The sequence below is a fragment of the Rhinoraja longicauda genome, chromosome 14 (genome assembly GCF_053455715.1).
Source record: "Rhinoraja longicauda isolate Sanriku21f chromosome 14, sRhiLon1.1, whole genome shotgun sequence".
Classification (NCBI taxonomy): domain Eukaryota; kingdom Metazoa; phylum Chordata; class Chondrichthyes; order Rajiformes; family Arhynchobatidae; genus Rhinoraja; species Rhinoraja longicauda.
In genome coordinates, this window is record NC_135966.1 from 52,685,775 (window position 1) to 52,702,073 (window position 16,299).

Below are 16,299 nucleotides of genomic sequence, written 5' to 3' on the forward strand. Positions count from 1 at the left end.
GCATTATCTTTAAAATAGCAGTTTGACCCACTCCTTGTTTCCAGATGTGTAAGAAACGACTAGTCCTGCAAAACACATGTATCTCCATGGCCCATCAGAAATGACTGGCAAGATCTTTATCTCCAATAAAAAGTTTTTAGTTCATGAAGATGGTGTCTGCATGTGACCACAGCCCATGGTGGGAACAGAAATATTTGCTGATTTATTGTGACCCGGCTTCTTTCTTTCCTTACAGTGAACTTTGACCACTTCCAGATCTTAAGAGCAATTGGCAAGGGCAGCTTTGGGGGGAAGGTAAGTGAACTTTGTAAAATCTTAAGACCATGCCAATATCTACAGAATTATCCATTTGTGCCCTTCAACAGTGTCAGAGAGCTGTTTATGATCTGTTGTTGAGTATTTTTAAGGTTGAGGTCGTTAGACATTTGGACTGCAAGAGAAAGAATTGGTGAACCGAGTGTGAAAATAAGGATGATGGGTTGGTTCAGACCTGATCCCGTTGAATGGGGAGCAGGGGCGAAGGCCTGAATGGCCAGCTGCTGTTCCTGACAGTTTTCTGCTCTTGATGTTGCTTCATTTCTGTTGGCTGTGGTGCATTTTGAATGGGAAAGCCAGCAAATGAATTAGTGGCGATAGACACAAAATGCTGGAGTAACTCAATGGGACAGACAGCATCTCTGGAGAGAAGGAATGGGTGACTTTTCGGGTCGAGATCCTGCTTCAGACTGTGGCTCGAATCTTCACTTCCAGGGGCCCCTAACATTTGCATTATGGATTGATTATGAAGCAGAACGGAAGGTTAATTTCAGCCACATCACATCAGGTCACTTTGATGTGGTAAACTGATATTTAATTGGGTTTCTACTTTGGCAACTAAAATGCCATGATATAAATGTCACAGCAGCTAAACGATTGTTTCCTAACCCTTTAAACTCTACTTTGTGATGCACTAGTATTTCCTGTCTATTGATTTGAAGCCAGTCAGCATGCTGTCAAAGCATGTTAATGCTCTGAGCTTTTGCATTAAGACATGCAATATATCTTGTAATTAGCTTCTGCACCTGAGAGCAAATTGATGTTTGAAGAAGGGCATTTATACCCTGGATGTGAAATGAACTGTGACTTCCGAAAAAGATTAGTTTGTATATTCGCTTTCAACTAAATATCCTACAGAGGTTTCAAATTGATTTGAAACAGCTCCAAAACTTAACAATTTTTTTTTTTCTCTGGTAACTATTTACAAGGTGCGTTATGTTTCATCGAATGATATGGGAGCAATGACACCTTCTGCCATTGTTCAATCTAAAAGACAGTGTCAACATTTAAACGGATGTACGGATAGGATGGATTTAGAGAGATAAGGGCCAAACGTGGACAAATGGGACTAGCCCAGAATGCCAATTTGATTGAAAGTGGGCCAAAGGGCCTGTTTCAATGCTGCATATCTCTATTAATCCATGATTTGAGCAGTGTGGTATCAAAAAGAATGCAAATCCATTCTCCTAGATCTTTGTAAACAACTTTCAGGACTGTAGTCAGGGTAGTAAGAAATGAGATGTACAAATTTCCATATTTTACCTTTGGTTACTTATTGTACTAAATGTAATATTGGCTGTGAACAATAATAGTTAGTCAGTCTCCATTATATCATTTGGAGTTATAGGGATTGTCTAACAGCTCTTTTGAAACACGGTAATAAACACAAAATGTTTCTGGGTGAGTTTTTGAATAAAATGAGAAATTTAGAGTTGCAGAATCATAGGGTCGTACAACACAGAAACAAGCACTTCAGCCCATCATGTACACAGAAAGCTTTTTCCCCATTTAACAACTAATTCTCTGTTATCAAAGTGTAAACTTGTCAATTGTAGATGCTGATAGACACGAAATGCTGGAGCAACTCAGTGACAGCGTCTCTGGATAGAAGGAATGGGTGACGTTTCAGGTCTCGATTCGAAATGCCACCCATACCTTCTAATCAGAGATGATGTCTGTCCTGCTGAGTTACTCCAGCATTTTGTGTCTATCTTCGGTGTAAACCAGCATCTGCAGTTCCTTCCTACACAATTTTAGATGCTGTATGGATTTGTTTTTGGTGCTAACTCATGAGGAATGCCAGTTTAGCTAATCCATGGAAGCATCCTGCCCAAGTTTAGGTAAAGGCAATGGTTAAAATTATTGTTCCAAGAATCTAGAGGCCCTAATGATGGTCACTAACAAAAAACTCAAATCCCTGCAGGACCCTGGGGAGATTAAATCCACTGGATTAAATACTATTGGATGATTTAGTAACTATTGTCATTAAAAAAACCTATCGGTTTTCGAAATACCTTTCCGGGAACAGAATCTTTTATTTTAACCAATTTATCTTACACGTAACTCCAGATGCACAGCAACGTGCTTGACTCTTCAGTATCCTCTGAGAAAGACACCTAGTTGTTTCAATTGCACCTCAATGTAATAACATTTAAATCAGAGGAATACAAAACATTCACTAGATGTGAAGATTATTACCACGGGGCAAGAATTAAGATGGTGGGGCAAATGTACATTTGCCTTGTTGCTCACCCTTGCAGCTTGGATCAACATATATGTTGATATATACAATCCACTCATCTCTCTTCACTCATTGTACCAAAAATCTGTACATTTTCTTATAGTATGGCAATGCTGTGCATGTTTCTTATTTAGTCAAAACACCTGTGAAGTATTTGAGAGCCTTTCGCACAAGACTCAGGTATTTATTGTGGGGTCTGGGTCCTGTGTGTTAGCAGGATCCTAGATTGTCTGACCTCAAATTCTCTGCCTGATGAAAGGATACTTTAAGGAGACTTAAATATGAAGGAGAAGTAAATATGGAATATTAACTAATATTATCCTGATGCAAGGTAATAGTTTCAATTTAATGCAAGAAATTGCACACGATCAGGGAAGATATTTAATTTTAGTCTTTAGACTTTCGAGATACAGCGCGGAAACAGGCCTCTTGGCCCACCGAGTCCACACCGACCAGCGATCACCTCGTACACTTGGTAGTGCACAATGCTAAGAATATAAATAACTCCTTATTCACGATGAATGTGTAAAGGTTATCAAACCCATTTCTTGCATGGAGCATGCAAAATTGCCTTATTTTATCTTACCCCATGTATTTAATTTCTGGAGAGAAGGTTTGGCCAAATGTCACATTCCTTCCAGAAGCAATGAAGGAAATCCCCATGATACTGATCTCACCTCTCCAATTTCTCTCTGGTTTGATTACTTTTAAATAATTTTGTCAGCAGCACATAACTATTTAATCCACAAGCTCTTTAACTTAATGGTTCCTGTTGGGTTGGGTGCAAGCTGGGACATAATTCTGACCCATCTCAACTGGTGAGATATTGATGAAGTTGGATTGGCAATCAAATTCTTGCGCCTAACTAGTTTTACTTTTAAATACCCAATAAACCTTTCCTAATATGTAACTTTTTAAATTAAGTAGTGGTGGCACGGTGGCGCAGTGGTAGAGTTGAAGTCTCCCAGCGCCAGAGATCCAGGTTCGATCCTGTCTACTGGTGCTGTCTGTACAGAGTTTGTACATTCCCCCCATGACCTGCGTGGGTTTTCCCCGGGTGCTCCAGTTTCCTCACACACTCCAAAAATGTACAGGTTTGTAGGTTAATTGGCTTGGTAATATTGTAAATTGTCCCTTGTGTGTAGGATAGCGTTAGTGTGCAGGGATCACTGGTCGGTGTGGACTCAGTGGGCCTAAGGGCCTGTTTCCATGCTGTATCGCTAAACTAAACTAAAGTCAAAGAATTGAAAGTTTTGACTCACCAGATTTTAAGGCAGTCAAACAATTAACATGCATGATTTATTTTTAGTGCATTTATTCATAACCACCTCTCATGTACATGTTTTGTTTATGGTTACTAGGTACACATGGTACAGCATAATGTATCAAAGATGTATGCGTTAAAATACATCAACAAGCACTATTGCATGGAGCATAATAAGGTGTGGAATGTGGTCAATGAGCTGCACGTTATGAAGGGTCTGGAGCACCCCTTTCTTGTAAATCTATGGTGAGTACTTATTGCTTTTAAGGTGTCATCTGCCAAATTTAACTGGAAACTCCTCCATCATGCCATATGGTTTATGCTAAAACTTGGATGTATACCAACTTTTACCCATTTCTATTTTATACATGCTACTTCCGTCCTTTTATTCCATTCATATTCTTTTTCATTTACATCCTAGACATCCTATTTACCCATCTATATTCTATAGATCCAATTTACCTCTACTTACATATCTTAATTATGTAACTTACATTTATTCTAATGCTTAGTGTATTGTACTTTATCCTGATGCAAGGGTTTTGAGCTGAAGTGTCAGCAATTCCTCCCCACCACCACAAATGCTGCTTTACCCTCGCAGTTCCTCCAGCTGAATGTTTGTTGTCCATATTCCAGCATCTGCAGATTCTTGTGTCATCAATTTATTCTATCCTGATAAAATGCTTTTTATGGTTGTTGTCGCCGATCAGCAGGACTCTGACACTTTGCATTCATTTTTCAGACACATTTTATTTACTTGTGTAACAGTCCCAGTTACCTTACTGCTCTGAAATTCTACTCTGAACTGTCAGTTTTCATATAGATTTTGACCCTTGAAATCGTGCGCACTTTCTAATTCCTTATCATCGATCACAATATATTCTCAAAACACTACTAGAAATACAATAACACTAATACAAATATAACTACATGTTATTTAATCATTAATTTGTGTTCAATTTTAGTAAGGATGATTATCAAGAACCTGTAGGAAGGAACTGCAGGTGCTGGTTTAAACCGAAGATAGACACAAAAGGTGGAGTAACAGTGGGTCAGGCAGCATCTCTGGAAAGAAGAAGGGTCTCGACCCAAAATGTCACCCATTCCTTCTCTCCAGAGATGCTGCCTGTCCCTCAGAGTTACTCCAGCTCTTTATGTCCATCTTCAGTTTAAACCAGCATCTGCAGTTCCTTCCTACACAGGTCAAGGGGAGAACGTACAAACTCCGTACAGACAAGCTCCCGTAGCCAGGATCGAACCCGGGTCTATGGCGGCTTCAGGCAGTAATTCTACCATTACGCCACCATGCCGGGTACTTTCATTGCCCACACGACAACCTGCCTCCCTCTACGTTCCTCCCGCAAAGAGCCTCCTCAAATTTATTTATTTATTCCCAAGTCTTTTGTTGCCTTTTAAAAATCCGTCCTCTTGTGTTGATGTTCGGTTTTCCTTGCTATTCCTTTCAAACGTGGTGCTGAATTCTTCACAGTAAAAAAAGGATAATATTAAATAATAGATACTTATTGAAATAATGAAGCGATTCACATGTCAAACAAATGGCTTTGGTGTTGCAGAAACCTGTGATAGTTGCATGAAATGTTCATTGAGATTTATCTCTTGTTGGTGTTGTGTGGAGTTAAGTTGCTACATAGATCCCATAAGATTGTCAACAGCAGCCTTTCTTCAGGCTCTATTGTAATTCAAGACAGACTCACCTTGGAACATACTGAATGATGTATAAACTTCAACACATGATCAGAGAAAACTCCAAATACTACTTACCTGGTCTAATTTAGTCAGTCAAGAAACAGAGTCCTTGCTAATTTTAGTGAGTAGATAGTATTGAGTTTAAAACTTCTCAATTAAAAGAAATAATTTCAGCCCAAAAGTGTCCATTACAGATTCACACCATGGTCTATGTGCAGAAGCTTGCTCCTCTGAAGAAAGGGCTCGACCCAAAACCTTACCTATTCCTTTTCTCCAGACATGCTGTCTGACCATTCTGAGTTACTCCAGGCTTTTGTGTCTATCTTTGCTGAAAGATTATCTGTTAGGAATATAATATAGCACTCAAGACAGCAGTGTTGCTGCCTTACAGCGAATGCAGCGCTGGAGACCCGGGTTTGATCCTGACTACGGGTGCTGTCTGTACGGAGTTTGTACCTTCTCCACGTGATCTGCGTGGGTTTTCTCCGAGATATTCAGTTTCCTCCCACACTCCAAAAGACGTACAGGTTTGTAGGTTAATTGGCTTGGTAAAATGTAAAAATTGTCCCTCGTGGGTGTAGGATAGTGTTAAAAATTGTCCCTAGTGGGTATCGGATACTTCCAATATAGTCCCAGGTGGACTCTTCGGAAGTGATGACAAGATACAAGAAACATTTTGATAGGGTGTTTCTTGACATCAGGATGTTCCAGTGAAGCAATTTTGAAATGTAATCACTGAACTAATGTTGAGATCAACTGGACAATTTGCATTCAACGAGATCCCACAAATAGCAAATGCTCAATTGTAACTGCCCATCGTCATGCCAATTTTACCTTACGGGAATCTGATTTTTAAAACATTCAAATAAATATTGGCAACAGAGAGTTAGATTGCTGTCCCTGATTAGTGAAAAATCTGATTTACATTTCAGATGCTGCTTGAATTATTTTGATGAAAGGCCAGCATTGAAAACATAACTTCACCTTCTTTATAAATGTGCATGGTTCTTGCAGGCCATTTATTCAAAAAGCTTATTTCTTTGCTTTGATTCATCCTTCAATTACTCTGCCAAGAATTGTTTGCAATTTCTATCTTACAACAGACCATTTAATGACTGTCTTCTACAATGCACATAATTGGAAAATAGAAATAAGATACTAGCAAAGTGGAACGATGTTGAATAAGAAACAGACAGGTAGAATGTCAAGTGGCCAAGAGAAAAATAAATATTGCTGAAGATAGAAAAGCTGATGAGATACCGCAGATACTGATTGCCTTTACCATAGGAGAGGGGGTGGAAATGATTAAATCCACGCTTGTCTTTGAAATATATATAATACTAGACCAAGTGGACCTGTTGGGCCCAAACTTCTCCTGCATTGGTGCAGCACCCAGAAATCATGAAAGGTACAAGGAAAAGGAAGCAGAATATGCTAGTTGGCTTGCGAGAAAGAAAAGGAGATTTTAAAGCCAATATTTCCCTATACCTCTTTAACAAAATACATGCAGGATTCAAGGATTTGGATCAATGAAAGGTGAAAGCACATATTGAAGAGCACAAATAACTATTTATGAAAGCAAAATAGAAGTAAAATAGTGAAAAATCTATCAATATAGTAACAGTACAAAATAACATCCCATGCCCCTCTGAGTATTCGTGTCTCCTGGTGGCACTGGCTGGCACCGGCACACACCACGGTCCAAGCTCATCCACTCTCTCTGGGTGAAGCTCTCTTTAATCTCTACTCTAGTGGTGGAAGCATGCACTTATATAATAAGTGTTATCTCTAAGAACAACAGGTGACTCTGTGTCAAGCTAGCTATCCTCCTTGGTACCATTAATAGCATGAGTTATGTGTCCTATCAAGCTGAGCAAGACTCGGATGTCTCTAAGAAAGCAAAGCTTGTCTCCGTGATCTCACTGGGTCCCTTTGAGTTAGCCTAAGCATTCGTCAAAAATATCTACTTGTTTTCCTAATCAAGGTTTGAAATGTGGTGCTGCTAATTTCGCTGACATTTCCACTTTAGCTGACATAGTCTGTTTACCCTTACATAAAAGCCTCCTCCTTCGCCTCCATCCAGGATACCCAGCAGACTTCTCTAACCAACTAATACTTACTTTCCTTCTCTCTCCATCCCTCCCCCATCCTAGTTCCCTGACAAGTTTGACTGTCCTCCTGGTTAAATTTATCTTTGTATGCCTTGTTGTCAACTTCACCCAGCTAACAATGATCTATTCTCCATTTTCCTTGAGCTTTGGCCCCTTTGATCTTTCATTGTCACACCTTGCCCTTCCATATCTCTGTGTCTCCCTCTCCCCTAACTCTCAGTCTGAAGAAGAGTCTCCACCCGAAAAGTCACCCATTCCTTCTATCCAGAGATGTTGCCTGTCCCGTTGAGTTACTCCAGCATTTTGTGTCTATCTTCTATAATAGGCAATTTGCATGATTTACACCCCATCTGCCATTGGCACATTAGCCCCATCGAGCTTGCCATCTCCAAAATGAATTCACCAATGCTTCTTTGACAATACCCCCAAAACCAGCAATGGTTTACAAGTAATTGTAAGCATGTTGGAAATGTATCACAAAATTCTTTCATCAGTGTTGGGTTTCCCAAACTAGGTGCATCTTTTCCTCATGCTTCAAGGAGGAAACTTACCTCCTCAAGGACAATGATGGATACAAACCAATTGGTGTGCCAATGATATCTGCATCCACGTTTCCAGAGAACATTAACACAGGACTGCGATTAACCATTTGCTTCCTCAAAGATATCATATTTTTTACTCTAGGATGGTGTGTAGAAACACTTGAATTATTTATCAATTGGCAAACCCTCAAGGAAGTCCTGTTAGTTGAACTCTTTACATTAATTCCTGTTTGTTCCACACCAATGTGTCTCTCTTGAATATATAGACATAAAATGCTGGAGTAACTCAGCGAGACAGGCTGCATCTCTTGAGAGAAGGAATGGGTGACGGTTTGGGTCGAGACCCTCCTTCTCACACATGTCTCTCTTGAATTATATCTCCTGTTGTTTTTATCTCCCTCATATTACATCTCTCCAGTTGCTCTTAATCAGTTCTCCCTGTATCATTCAAACCTTTCAATCTAGCTCCATACAAGTGTGAATGAAAATAATTCTGATGTCTTGGTAATTGCTCTTAATGGGCAGTCAATCTGCTTTCAGCATTTTTGACAAGACAACAATCAAGTTGTCTTACGTGATCATATTTTATTCTGCTTATCGTGAATTTGACTTAATTAGATCGTGGCGCTCCAGTTGTTTGTAATTAAGCCAACCGAGTAAGAATTCTGCAATCATTGTAGTAGAGTTTTATAGAACCAGAAGATTTGTAAAAGCGAATTCATCATTTGAGCTAAAGATGACTGATGAGATAAATAAAACCGCACAAACCAAATTATTGTGCAATTTCAAAGAAAAATCTATTGTTGCAGGTTTCATCAGTCCCTACAATGTGCCTCAGTCTCAGCTCCAGAAGTGAAACTTCATCTTTGATATATATATATATTTCATTTTCCACAGCCTATCATTGATATTTGAAGGTACAGTTTTGCACTCTGGAGAGACAAATCTGATTGGTAATACTCAAAACTCATATTAATCTGTGGAATTCATTGGCACAGATGGTGGTGGAGACCAAGTCATTGGGTATTTTTAAAGTGGAGATTGATAGGTTCTTGTCCAGGAAAGAACTGCAGATGCTGGTTTACATCGAAGATAGACACAAAATGCTAGAGTAACTCAGCGGGTCAGGCAGCAGCATCTCTGGAGAGAAGGAATGGGTGACGTTTTTGGTCGAGCCACTTCTTCAGACCTTGAATTTTGACCTAGGTTCTTGATTAGTAAGTGTGTCAAAGGGTCAAGAAGGCTGGTAGATTACCTTTTTGTGCTAGCATATTTATTTTCTGAAGATAGTTTTAGTATAGTGGCATTGTGGTATGCAGCATTATAGCTACCATTTATCTGAAATGAAGCTTCCTTTTATTTCAAAGTACAAAGCAAAGCTATTAACTTCTATTTAACCTCTATGGCGGCAAGGTGGCGCAGCGGTAGAGTTGCTGCCTTACAGCGAATGCAACGCCGGAGTCCCAGGTTCGATCCCGACTACGGGTGCTGTCTGTCCAGAGTTTGTATGTTCTCCCCATGACTTGCGTGGGTTTTCTCCGAGATCTTCGGTTTCCTCCCACACTCCAAAGACGTACAGGTACGTAGGTTAATTGGCATGACAAATGTAAATTTGTCCCTAGTGGGTGTAGGAGAGTGTTAATAAATGGGGATCACTGGTTGGTGCGGACCCGGTGGGCCGAAGGGCCTGTTTCCACGCTGTATCCCTAAACTAAACTATTTATAAAATGTTACTCTCAACATTACATCTTTTCTGAATTACATGAAGTCAATGAAAATAAATTTCAGTGAATTTCTACCTAAAATACCACAAACCTGCATTAGTCATAATTCTCATGTTATGAATATTTTTCTCTAACTCTAGGTTCTGGTCACTTCCCGTTTCTTATTCTCACAGGCATGCATCAACACCTTGCACTTTCAATGCAGACAACCCCCCGCATTACAGCCGTTTGGGTTACAAAATCTTACCCTTACAGAATTCACTAATCACTGCCCACCAATTTGAGATACAAACTAAAATTTGCTCACACAGACTTTTTAGTTTAGTTTAGAGATACAGCACCGAAACAGGCCCTTCGGCCCACCGAGTCCGCACCGACCAGCGATCCCCGTGCATTAACACTATCCTACACACACAAGGGACAATGTACGTTTACACCAGGCGAATTGACCCACAAACCTGTACGACTTTGGAGTGTGGGAGGAAACTGAAGATCTCAGAGAAAACCCACACAGGTCACGAGGAGAACGTACAAACTCCGTACGGACAAACACCCATGGTCAGGATCGAACCCGGGTCTCTGGCGCTGCAGGCCAGTAGCTCTACCGCTGCTCCACCTTTACGTGAAGAAATAAATAAATAAACACAAAATTAATTTATTTTTCATGTCACATTTTCTGTCACGTGCAGATAATGTGACTTTGAGTTGTGGACTGTTTTTTTAAGAATGGAGCATCGTTCCTCCCTGTTTCCCAGTAACTTGAAGGCCATCTGTAAAGCTTGCATAAGGTTACATCAAATGGATCTGTGATAATAAAGAGTGAAAATTGTTTTAGTTACTGGAACAATCTTAAACGCGATCGTTTCGCTGAACATCTCCGCTCAGTCCGACTCAACCAACCTGATCTGCCAATGGCTCAGCACTTCAACTCCCCCTCCCATTCCCAATCTGACCTTTCTGTCCTGGGCCTCCTCCATTGTCAGAGTGAGGCCCAGTACAAATTGGAGGAACAGCACCTCATATTTCACTTGGGCAGTTTACAACCCGGCAGTATGAACATTGACTTCTCTAACTTCAGGTAGTCCCTGCTTCCATCTCTATCCCCTCCCCTTCCCAGTTCTCCCACTAGTCTTCCTGTCTCCGATTACATCCTATCTTTGTCCCGCCCCCTCCTCTGACAACAGTCTGAAGAAGGGTCTCGACCCGAAACGTCACCCATTCCTTCTCTCCTAAGATGCTGCAGGAATTCTTTGCCACAGAAGGCCGTAGGGGCCAAGTCAGTGGATATTTTTAAGGCAGATATAGATAAATTCTTGATTAGTACAGGTGTCGGAGGTTATGGGGAGAAGGCAGGAGAATGGGGTTAGGAGGAAGAGATAGATCACAAATGATTGAATGGCGGAGTAAACTTGATGGGCCGAATGGCCTAATTGCATTCCTATCACATGATCTTATGACCTTATGATGATTGGACCACAGTCCCTTCCCCTCCTGTAACTCGGCAAATCAATCTCCCTTGCATGCACTTCAACACTGAAAGTTGATTCTTTTGGAATTTATCTGCACCCACCCCCAGTGCACTTTACTGCTGCTAATTATCCAACTAGCCTGTCCTTTGGATGTGAGAGGAAACTGAAGCACCAGGGGAAGCCCACGCAGTCACGCAGAGAACCTGCCAATTCCAATTAGGATTGAACCTTGCTCTCTGGTTCTGTGAGGCAGCAGCTCTACCAGCTGAGCCTTTGTGTCTTATCCCATATTTTTATAAAACTAATATTCAAAGTCTGAAGAAGATTAAAACACATTTATACTGAGTCTGTGCCTTCCCAGGGCACCATAATCAGCAGCAGGAATTATTCGGCTCTCTAACTGTTCCAAGTGGACCAGCAAATTCATATCAACATTGAATTCTCGAACTTCAGATAGTTCCTCTGTCCCTATCTTTCGCCTCCCCCTTCCCATTTCTCCCACTGTCTTCCTGTCTCGTACTACATCCTATCTTTGTCCCGCCCCCTCCCGGACATCAGTCTGAAGAAGGGTCTCAACCCGAAACGTCACCCATTCCTTCTCTCCTGAGATGCTGCCTGAGATATACCTGGATGAAGGAGGAGGAAGACAGCAGCATAAAACAGCTCAGGGAATAGTGTAACTCATTTCGGATCAATGGTCCAAGCAACAGGAGGAATTAGAGAAGTTTTACAATGAGTCGTGTGGGTAGGAGCTGCAGATGCTGGTTTAAACCGAAGATAGACACAAAAAGCTGGAGTAACTCAGTGGGTCAAGAAGCATCTCTGGAGAAAAGGAATAGGTGACGTTTCAGGTCGAGACCCTTCTTCAGGCTCAAGGGTCAACTGGTGCAGAGAGGATGTGTCCTCGGGTGATGAGGAAAGTGGGATGGAGGTCCCAATGTTGGGGGAGTCCAGAACCAGGGGCCACAGTTTAAATATAAGGGGTAGGCCATTTAGAACGGAGATGAGGAAAAACATTTTCAGTCAGAGAGTTGTGAATCTGTGGAATTCTCTGCCTCAGAAGGCAGTGGAGGCCAATTCTCTGAATGCATTCAAGAGAGAGCTGGATAGAACTCTTAAGGATAGCGGAGTCAGGGGGTATGGGGACAAGGCAGGAACGGGGTACTGATTGAGAATGATCAACCATGATCACATTGAATGGCGGTGCTGGCTCGAAGGACCGAATGGCCTCCTCCTGCACCTATTGTCTATTGTCTATTGTTCTGTTATTCATCTGTGGGATTTGGGCACCACTGTCAACAGCAGCATGTAGACTAGCCTGGGCAAGGACGACACTTTCTGGACAGCAGGCCACTAGTTGTGTGGTTAATGTTATTCATGCCAGATGGAGTCATAGAGTGATACAGTGTGGAAACAGGCCCTTCGGCCCAATTTTCCCACACCGGCCCAATTTGCCCACACCGGCCAACATGTCCCAGCTACTCTAGTCCCACCTGCCTGTGTTTGGTCCATATCCCTCCAAACCTGTCCTATCCATGTACCTGTCTAACAGTTTCTTAAACGATCATTAAACTCTTTCTCAACTACCTCCTCTGGCAGCTCGTTCCATACACTCACCACAGTTTGTGTGAAACAATTACCCCTCAGATTCCTATTAAATCTTTTCCCCTTCACCTTAAACCTATGGCCTCTGGTCCTCAATTCACCCACTCTGGGCAAGAGACTCTGTGCTATTCCTCTCATGATCTATTCCTCTCATGATTTTATACACCTCTATAAGGTCACCCCACATTCTCCTGCATTCCAAGGAATAGAGTCCCAGCCTACTCAACCTCTGCCCCATAGATCTGACCCTCTAGTCCTGGCAACATCCTCGTAAAGATTCCAGGCATTTACTTATATGAATGGAAATGCCCTAATTGCCATGGTGACATTTGAACTCATGTCACTATCAATAATCCATAAATTCAGATGTTGATCCAGCAACAACTTCCACAATACTGGATCCCTATTGCAGAATGGCTGCCAGGGGTGGTGGCAGACAACTGAAGAATGCTAATATGACTGCCATGCTCAAAAAGTGATTGAGGACATGCCCGGCAAATACCTTGCTGGTCAGGTTATCCGATGAAATGGGGGGAGCTTTGTAGAAACAATGATCTGGAAAAAATGTATTAACAGGTAGTTTAAGAATTTGGATTGCAAAGGAGAACCAAGACATATTTGTGAAAGAGCATTTATTCACAAAATGCTGGAGTAACTCAGCAGGTCAGGCAGCATATCGGGAGAGAAGGAATGGGTGACGTTTCGGGTCGAGACCCTTCTTCAGACTGATCCAGCTAGTCTGGGTCAAGATGTGGTCGTAGAGTAGGAGGGCAGGAGAAATCACAGAGGGGGAGCAGCGAGAGAGAGAGCATGTTGCTAAACTCTCGTCGAAGAGAGGAGGAGAACTTCTTCAAAGTGGACATACCTTGAAGAGAAATCGCAGTGGAGCAACAAGTAGTATAAGAAAATAACTGCAGATGAAAGAGCACGCAGGTTGGACTAACCTGATCAATTTTGTTTGGTGAACTAACAGGAAAGGTTAAAGACAGGACTGCATAGATGCGATTTGAATTTCCAGATGGCATTCAACAGTCCCACATAAAAGGCTCTGAAAATTGATGTGCAGAGAATAAACGCCTTCAGCAGATAACAGGGAAAGAGCAATTGAGTGAGCTGAATGAATTGTTTTCCAGCTAGCTTGTCTCCTCAACAGAGAGAGAGAGAGAGAGAGAGAGAGAGAGAGAGAGAGAGAGAGAGAGAGAGAGAGAGAGAGAGAGAGAGAGAGAGAGAGAGAGAGAGAGAGAGAGAGAGAGAGAGAGAGAGAGAGAGAGAGAGAGAGAGAGAGAGAGAGAGAGAGAGAGAGAGAGAGAGAGAGAGAGAGAGAGAGAGAGAGAGAGAGAGAGAGAGAGAGAGAGAGGTCGTGTTTCTCTCTGCTCCGGCGACTGAGAAGTTTTGAAGTAACCTTTCAAGGTTCTTGTCGAAGGAGGAGGAACAGTTGCAGTGAGATTTCATAGTTTGACCGAACGTCGGACTGTGGAAACTTTCCTTTGTTTAAGGATTTCTCCATTTCGTGTGGAATTCCTGAGTTCTTCTGCACCGCGGTGGGAGCAGCCGTGGCTGGCGGATTGCCAAGAGTGCCTGGAGATCGTGGGTAGGAATGATTTCGGTGTCTTTGATATTTATAGCACCGACTCTCTGCCCCAATACCGTTTTGCACAGTGCTGTTGCCTGGGCTTAACGTGAAGAGGGTATCTTTTGCTTCTGTCAGGGCTTTGAAGAGCCTTCCAAAAGCTGCTCTGGATTGTGGAGGTGAGCTTGGGGACTTTCCTTTCTCTGGCTGGAGGAAACTGCTTCTGCTGCTTATTCAGACTGTGACTGTCTGAGGATCGCTTTTGAGCTGAGGTGCTGCTGTCCCTGGAGCTGGGGTGTGCCACTGTCATGAAGGCGGGGGCTCGGCCTAAGGTTCAGAGCTACGCAGTGGCGGCTTCGACGGCGGCTTCGAGGCCACTCGTGGATGAGCCTCATGTTGACTTGGACTGGGATATTTATGGGATCTCGGTTCAAACCGGGTTCGTGTGGAGCAGGGCTGCAATTGCAAAGGGCTTGCATGATCTGTTCAAGAGGGATGTCATTGCCTCTTCCGAGAGTGCAGGAGGGAAGGTTCAGTTGATACTGAAGTCCCGGGAGGATGTGGCCCAAGTGTTGGAGAAGGGGCTCACGGTGGAGGGGGTCCATCTACAGGTGGAACCGTGGGTGTCCAATGTAAAATCGGTTCTCCTACGGAATTGTCCCACGTTTCTCTGGGATGCAAAACTCCTTCCACACTTGGTGAAGATTGGGGAGGTGCGGTCTAAGCTTACTAGGCCTATGCACCCCGGGAATGACCCGTATGAGAAAGGGGTCCTGAGCTTCAAGAGGCGCGTGTTTATGAAGGTGGAAGTGGGGTTGGGTGCCGAGGGGAGCTTCGCTGTGGAGCATAAGGGTCTCTCCAATCGCGTGTATTGGAGCTGGGGAGAGGCACAGTGTCATGCGTGCAAGGAGTTTGGACATCTCCGTAGAGAGTGTCCCAAGAGCCGGGCCGCTGCGAGAAATTCTAACGCAGGGGCCCAGGAATGCAGTGCTGGCCCTTCCGGGGCGGCCCGCCATGCCTCGGTGGCCCGGGGTGGAACTGCTGACTTGGCTGGGGCTGCTAGCTCCGCCTCGGTGACCCAGGACGGCACTGCCAACCCATCAGAGGCTGCAAGTACTGCCTTGGTGACCCGGAGCAGTGAGGGCCCCCGCCCCCTATGCCCTGAACCTGTGGAGGTGGTAGATGGCGAGGCGCAGGGGAAGGGTGAAGGGGGGGAGGGAGGTTGGGAGACGCAGAAGGGGAAGAAAAGTGATAAGGATAAGAAGAAGAATAAGTCCCTCCAAGGGAGTCAATCAAAAGCAGATGGTCTTTTGCCCAGTGGGCCCAGTGAAGTCCAGGACGCACCTGGTGTGGCTCAGCAAGGAGCTGAGGTGAACCGGAAGGGGGCAGGTGGGGGCAAACATGGGAGTAGAAAGGGGGCAGCGGGTGGTGCGGAGGCGGAGGACCCTTCCTCTATGGAGGTCACCGTACCTCCGCAGGCCACCGGGTTAAAAAGAAGGCTGTCGCAAAGCGAGGAAGAGCATGAGCGTGGGCCCAAATTAAGGGGGACGGATATTTCGAGACCTTCCACCCCTGACGAGGTCGGTGACCACGGACTGGTGACTTGTGGGCCGGAGGATGAGCCTCTGGTTCAGGGACCTTTTGCAGGTGTTACCAGATCAGTTACTGGGATCGCCTCCCCTGAAACTGTGTCCTCTGGGTTGGTGGCGGTCCCCTCATCTCAGGGGCCTTCCGAGGGAGTCACCTCATC

The 16,299-nt window shown here is 43.5% G+C and overlaps 1 protein-coding gene across 1 annotated transcript in view; it reads left to right on the forward strand.

The window, feature by feature from the left end:
* Positions 1 to 255: 255 nt before the first annotated feature.
* The window catches only part of LOC144599790 (serine/threonine-protein kinase 32B-like), a 101,979-nt gene continuing 85,935 nt past the window's right edge, over positions 256 to 16,299 (forward strand). Inside the window, exons 1-2 of the mRNA XM_078411025.1 lie at positions 256 to 294; positions 3,919 to 4,067. Of these exons, the coding sequence (XP_078267151.1) occupies positions 3,925 to 4,067 (143 nt within the window). The 5' untranslated portion in view covers positions 256 to 294; positions 3,919 to 3,924. The remainder of the gene's footprint in view (positions 295 to 3,918; positions 4,068 to 16,299) is intronic.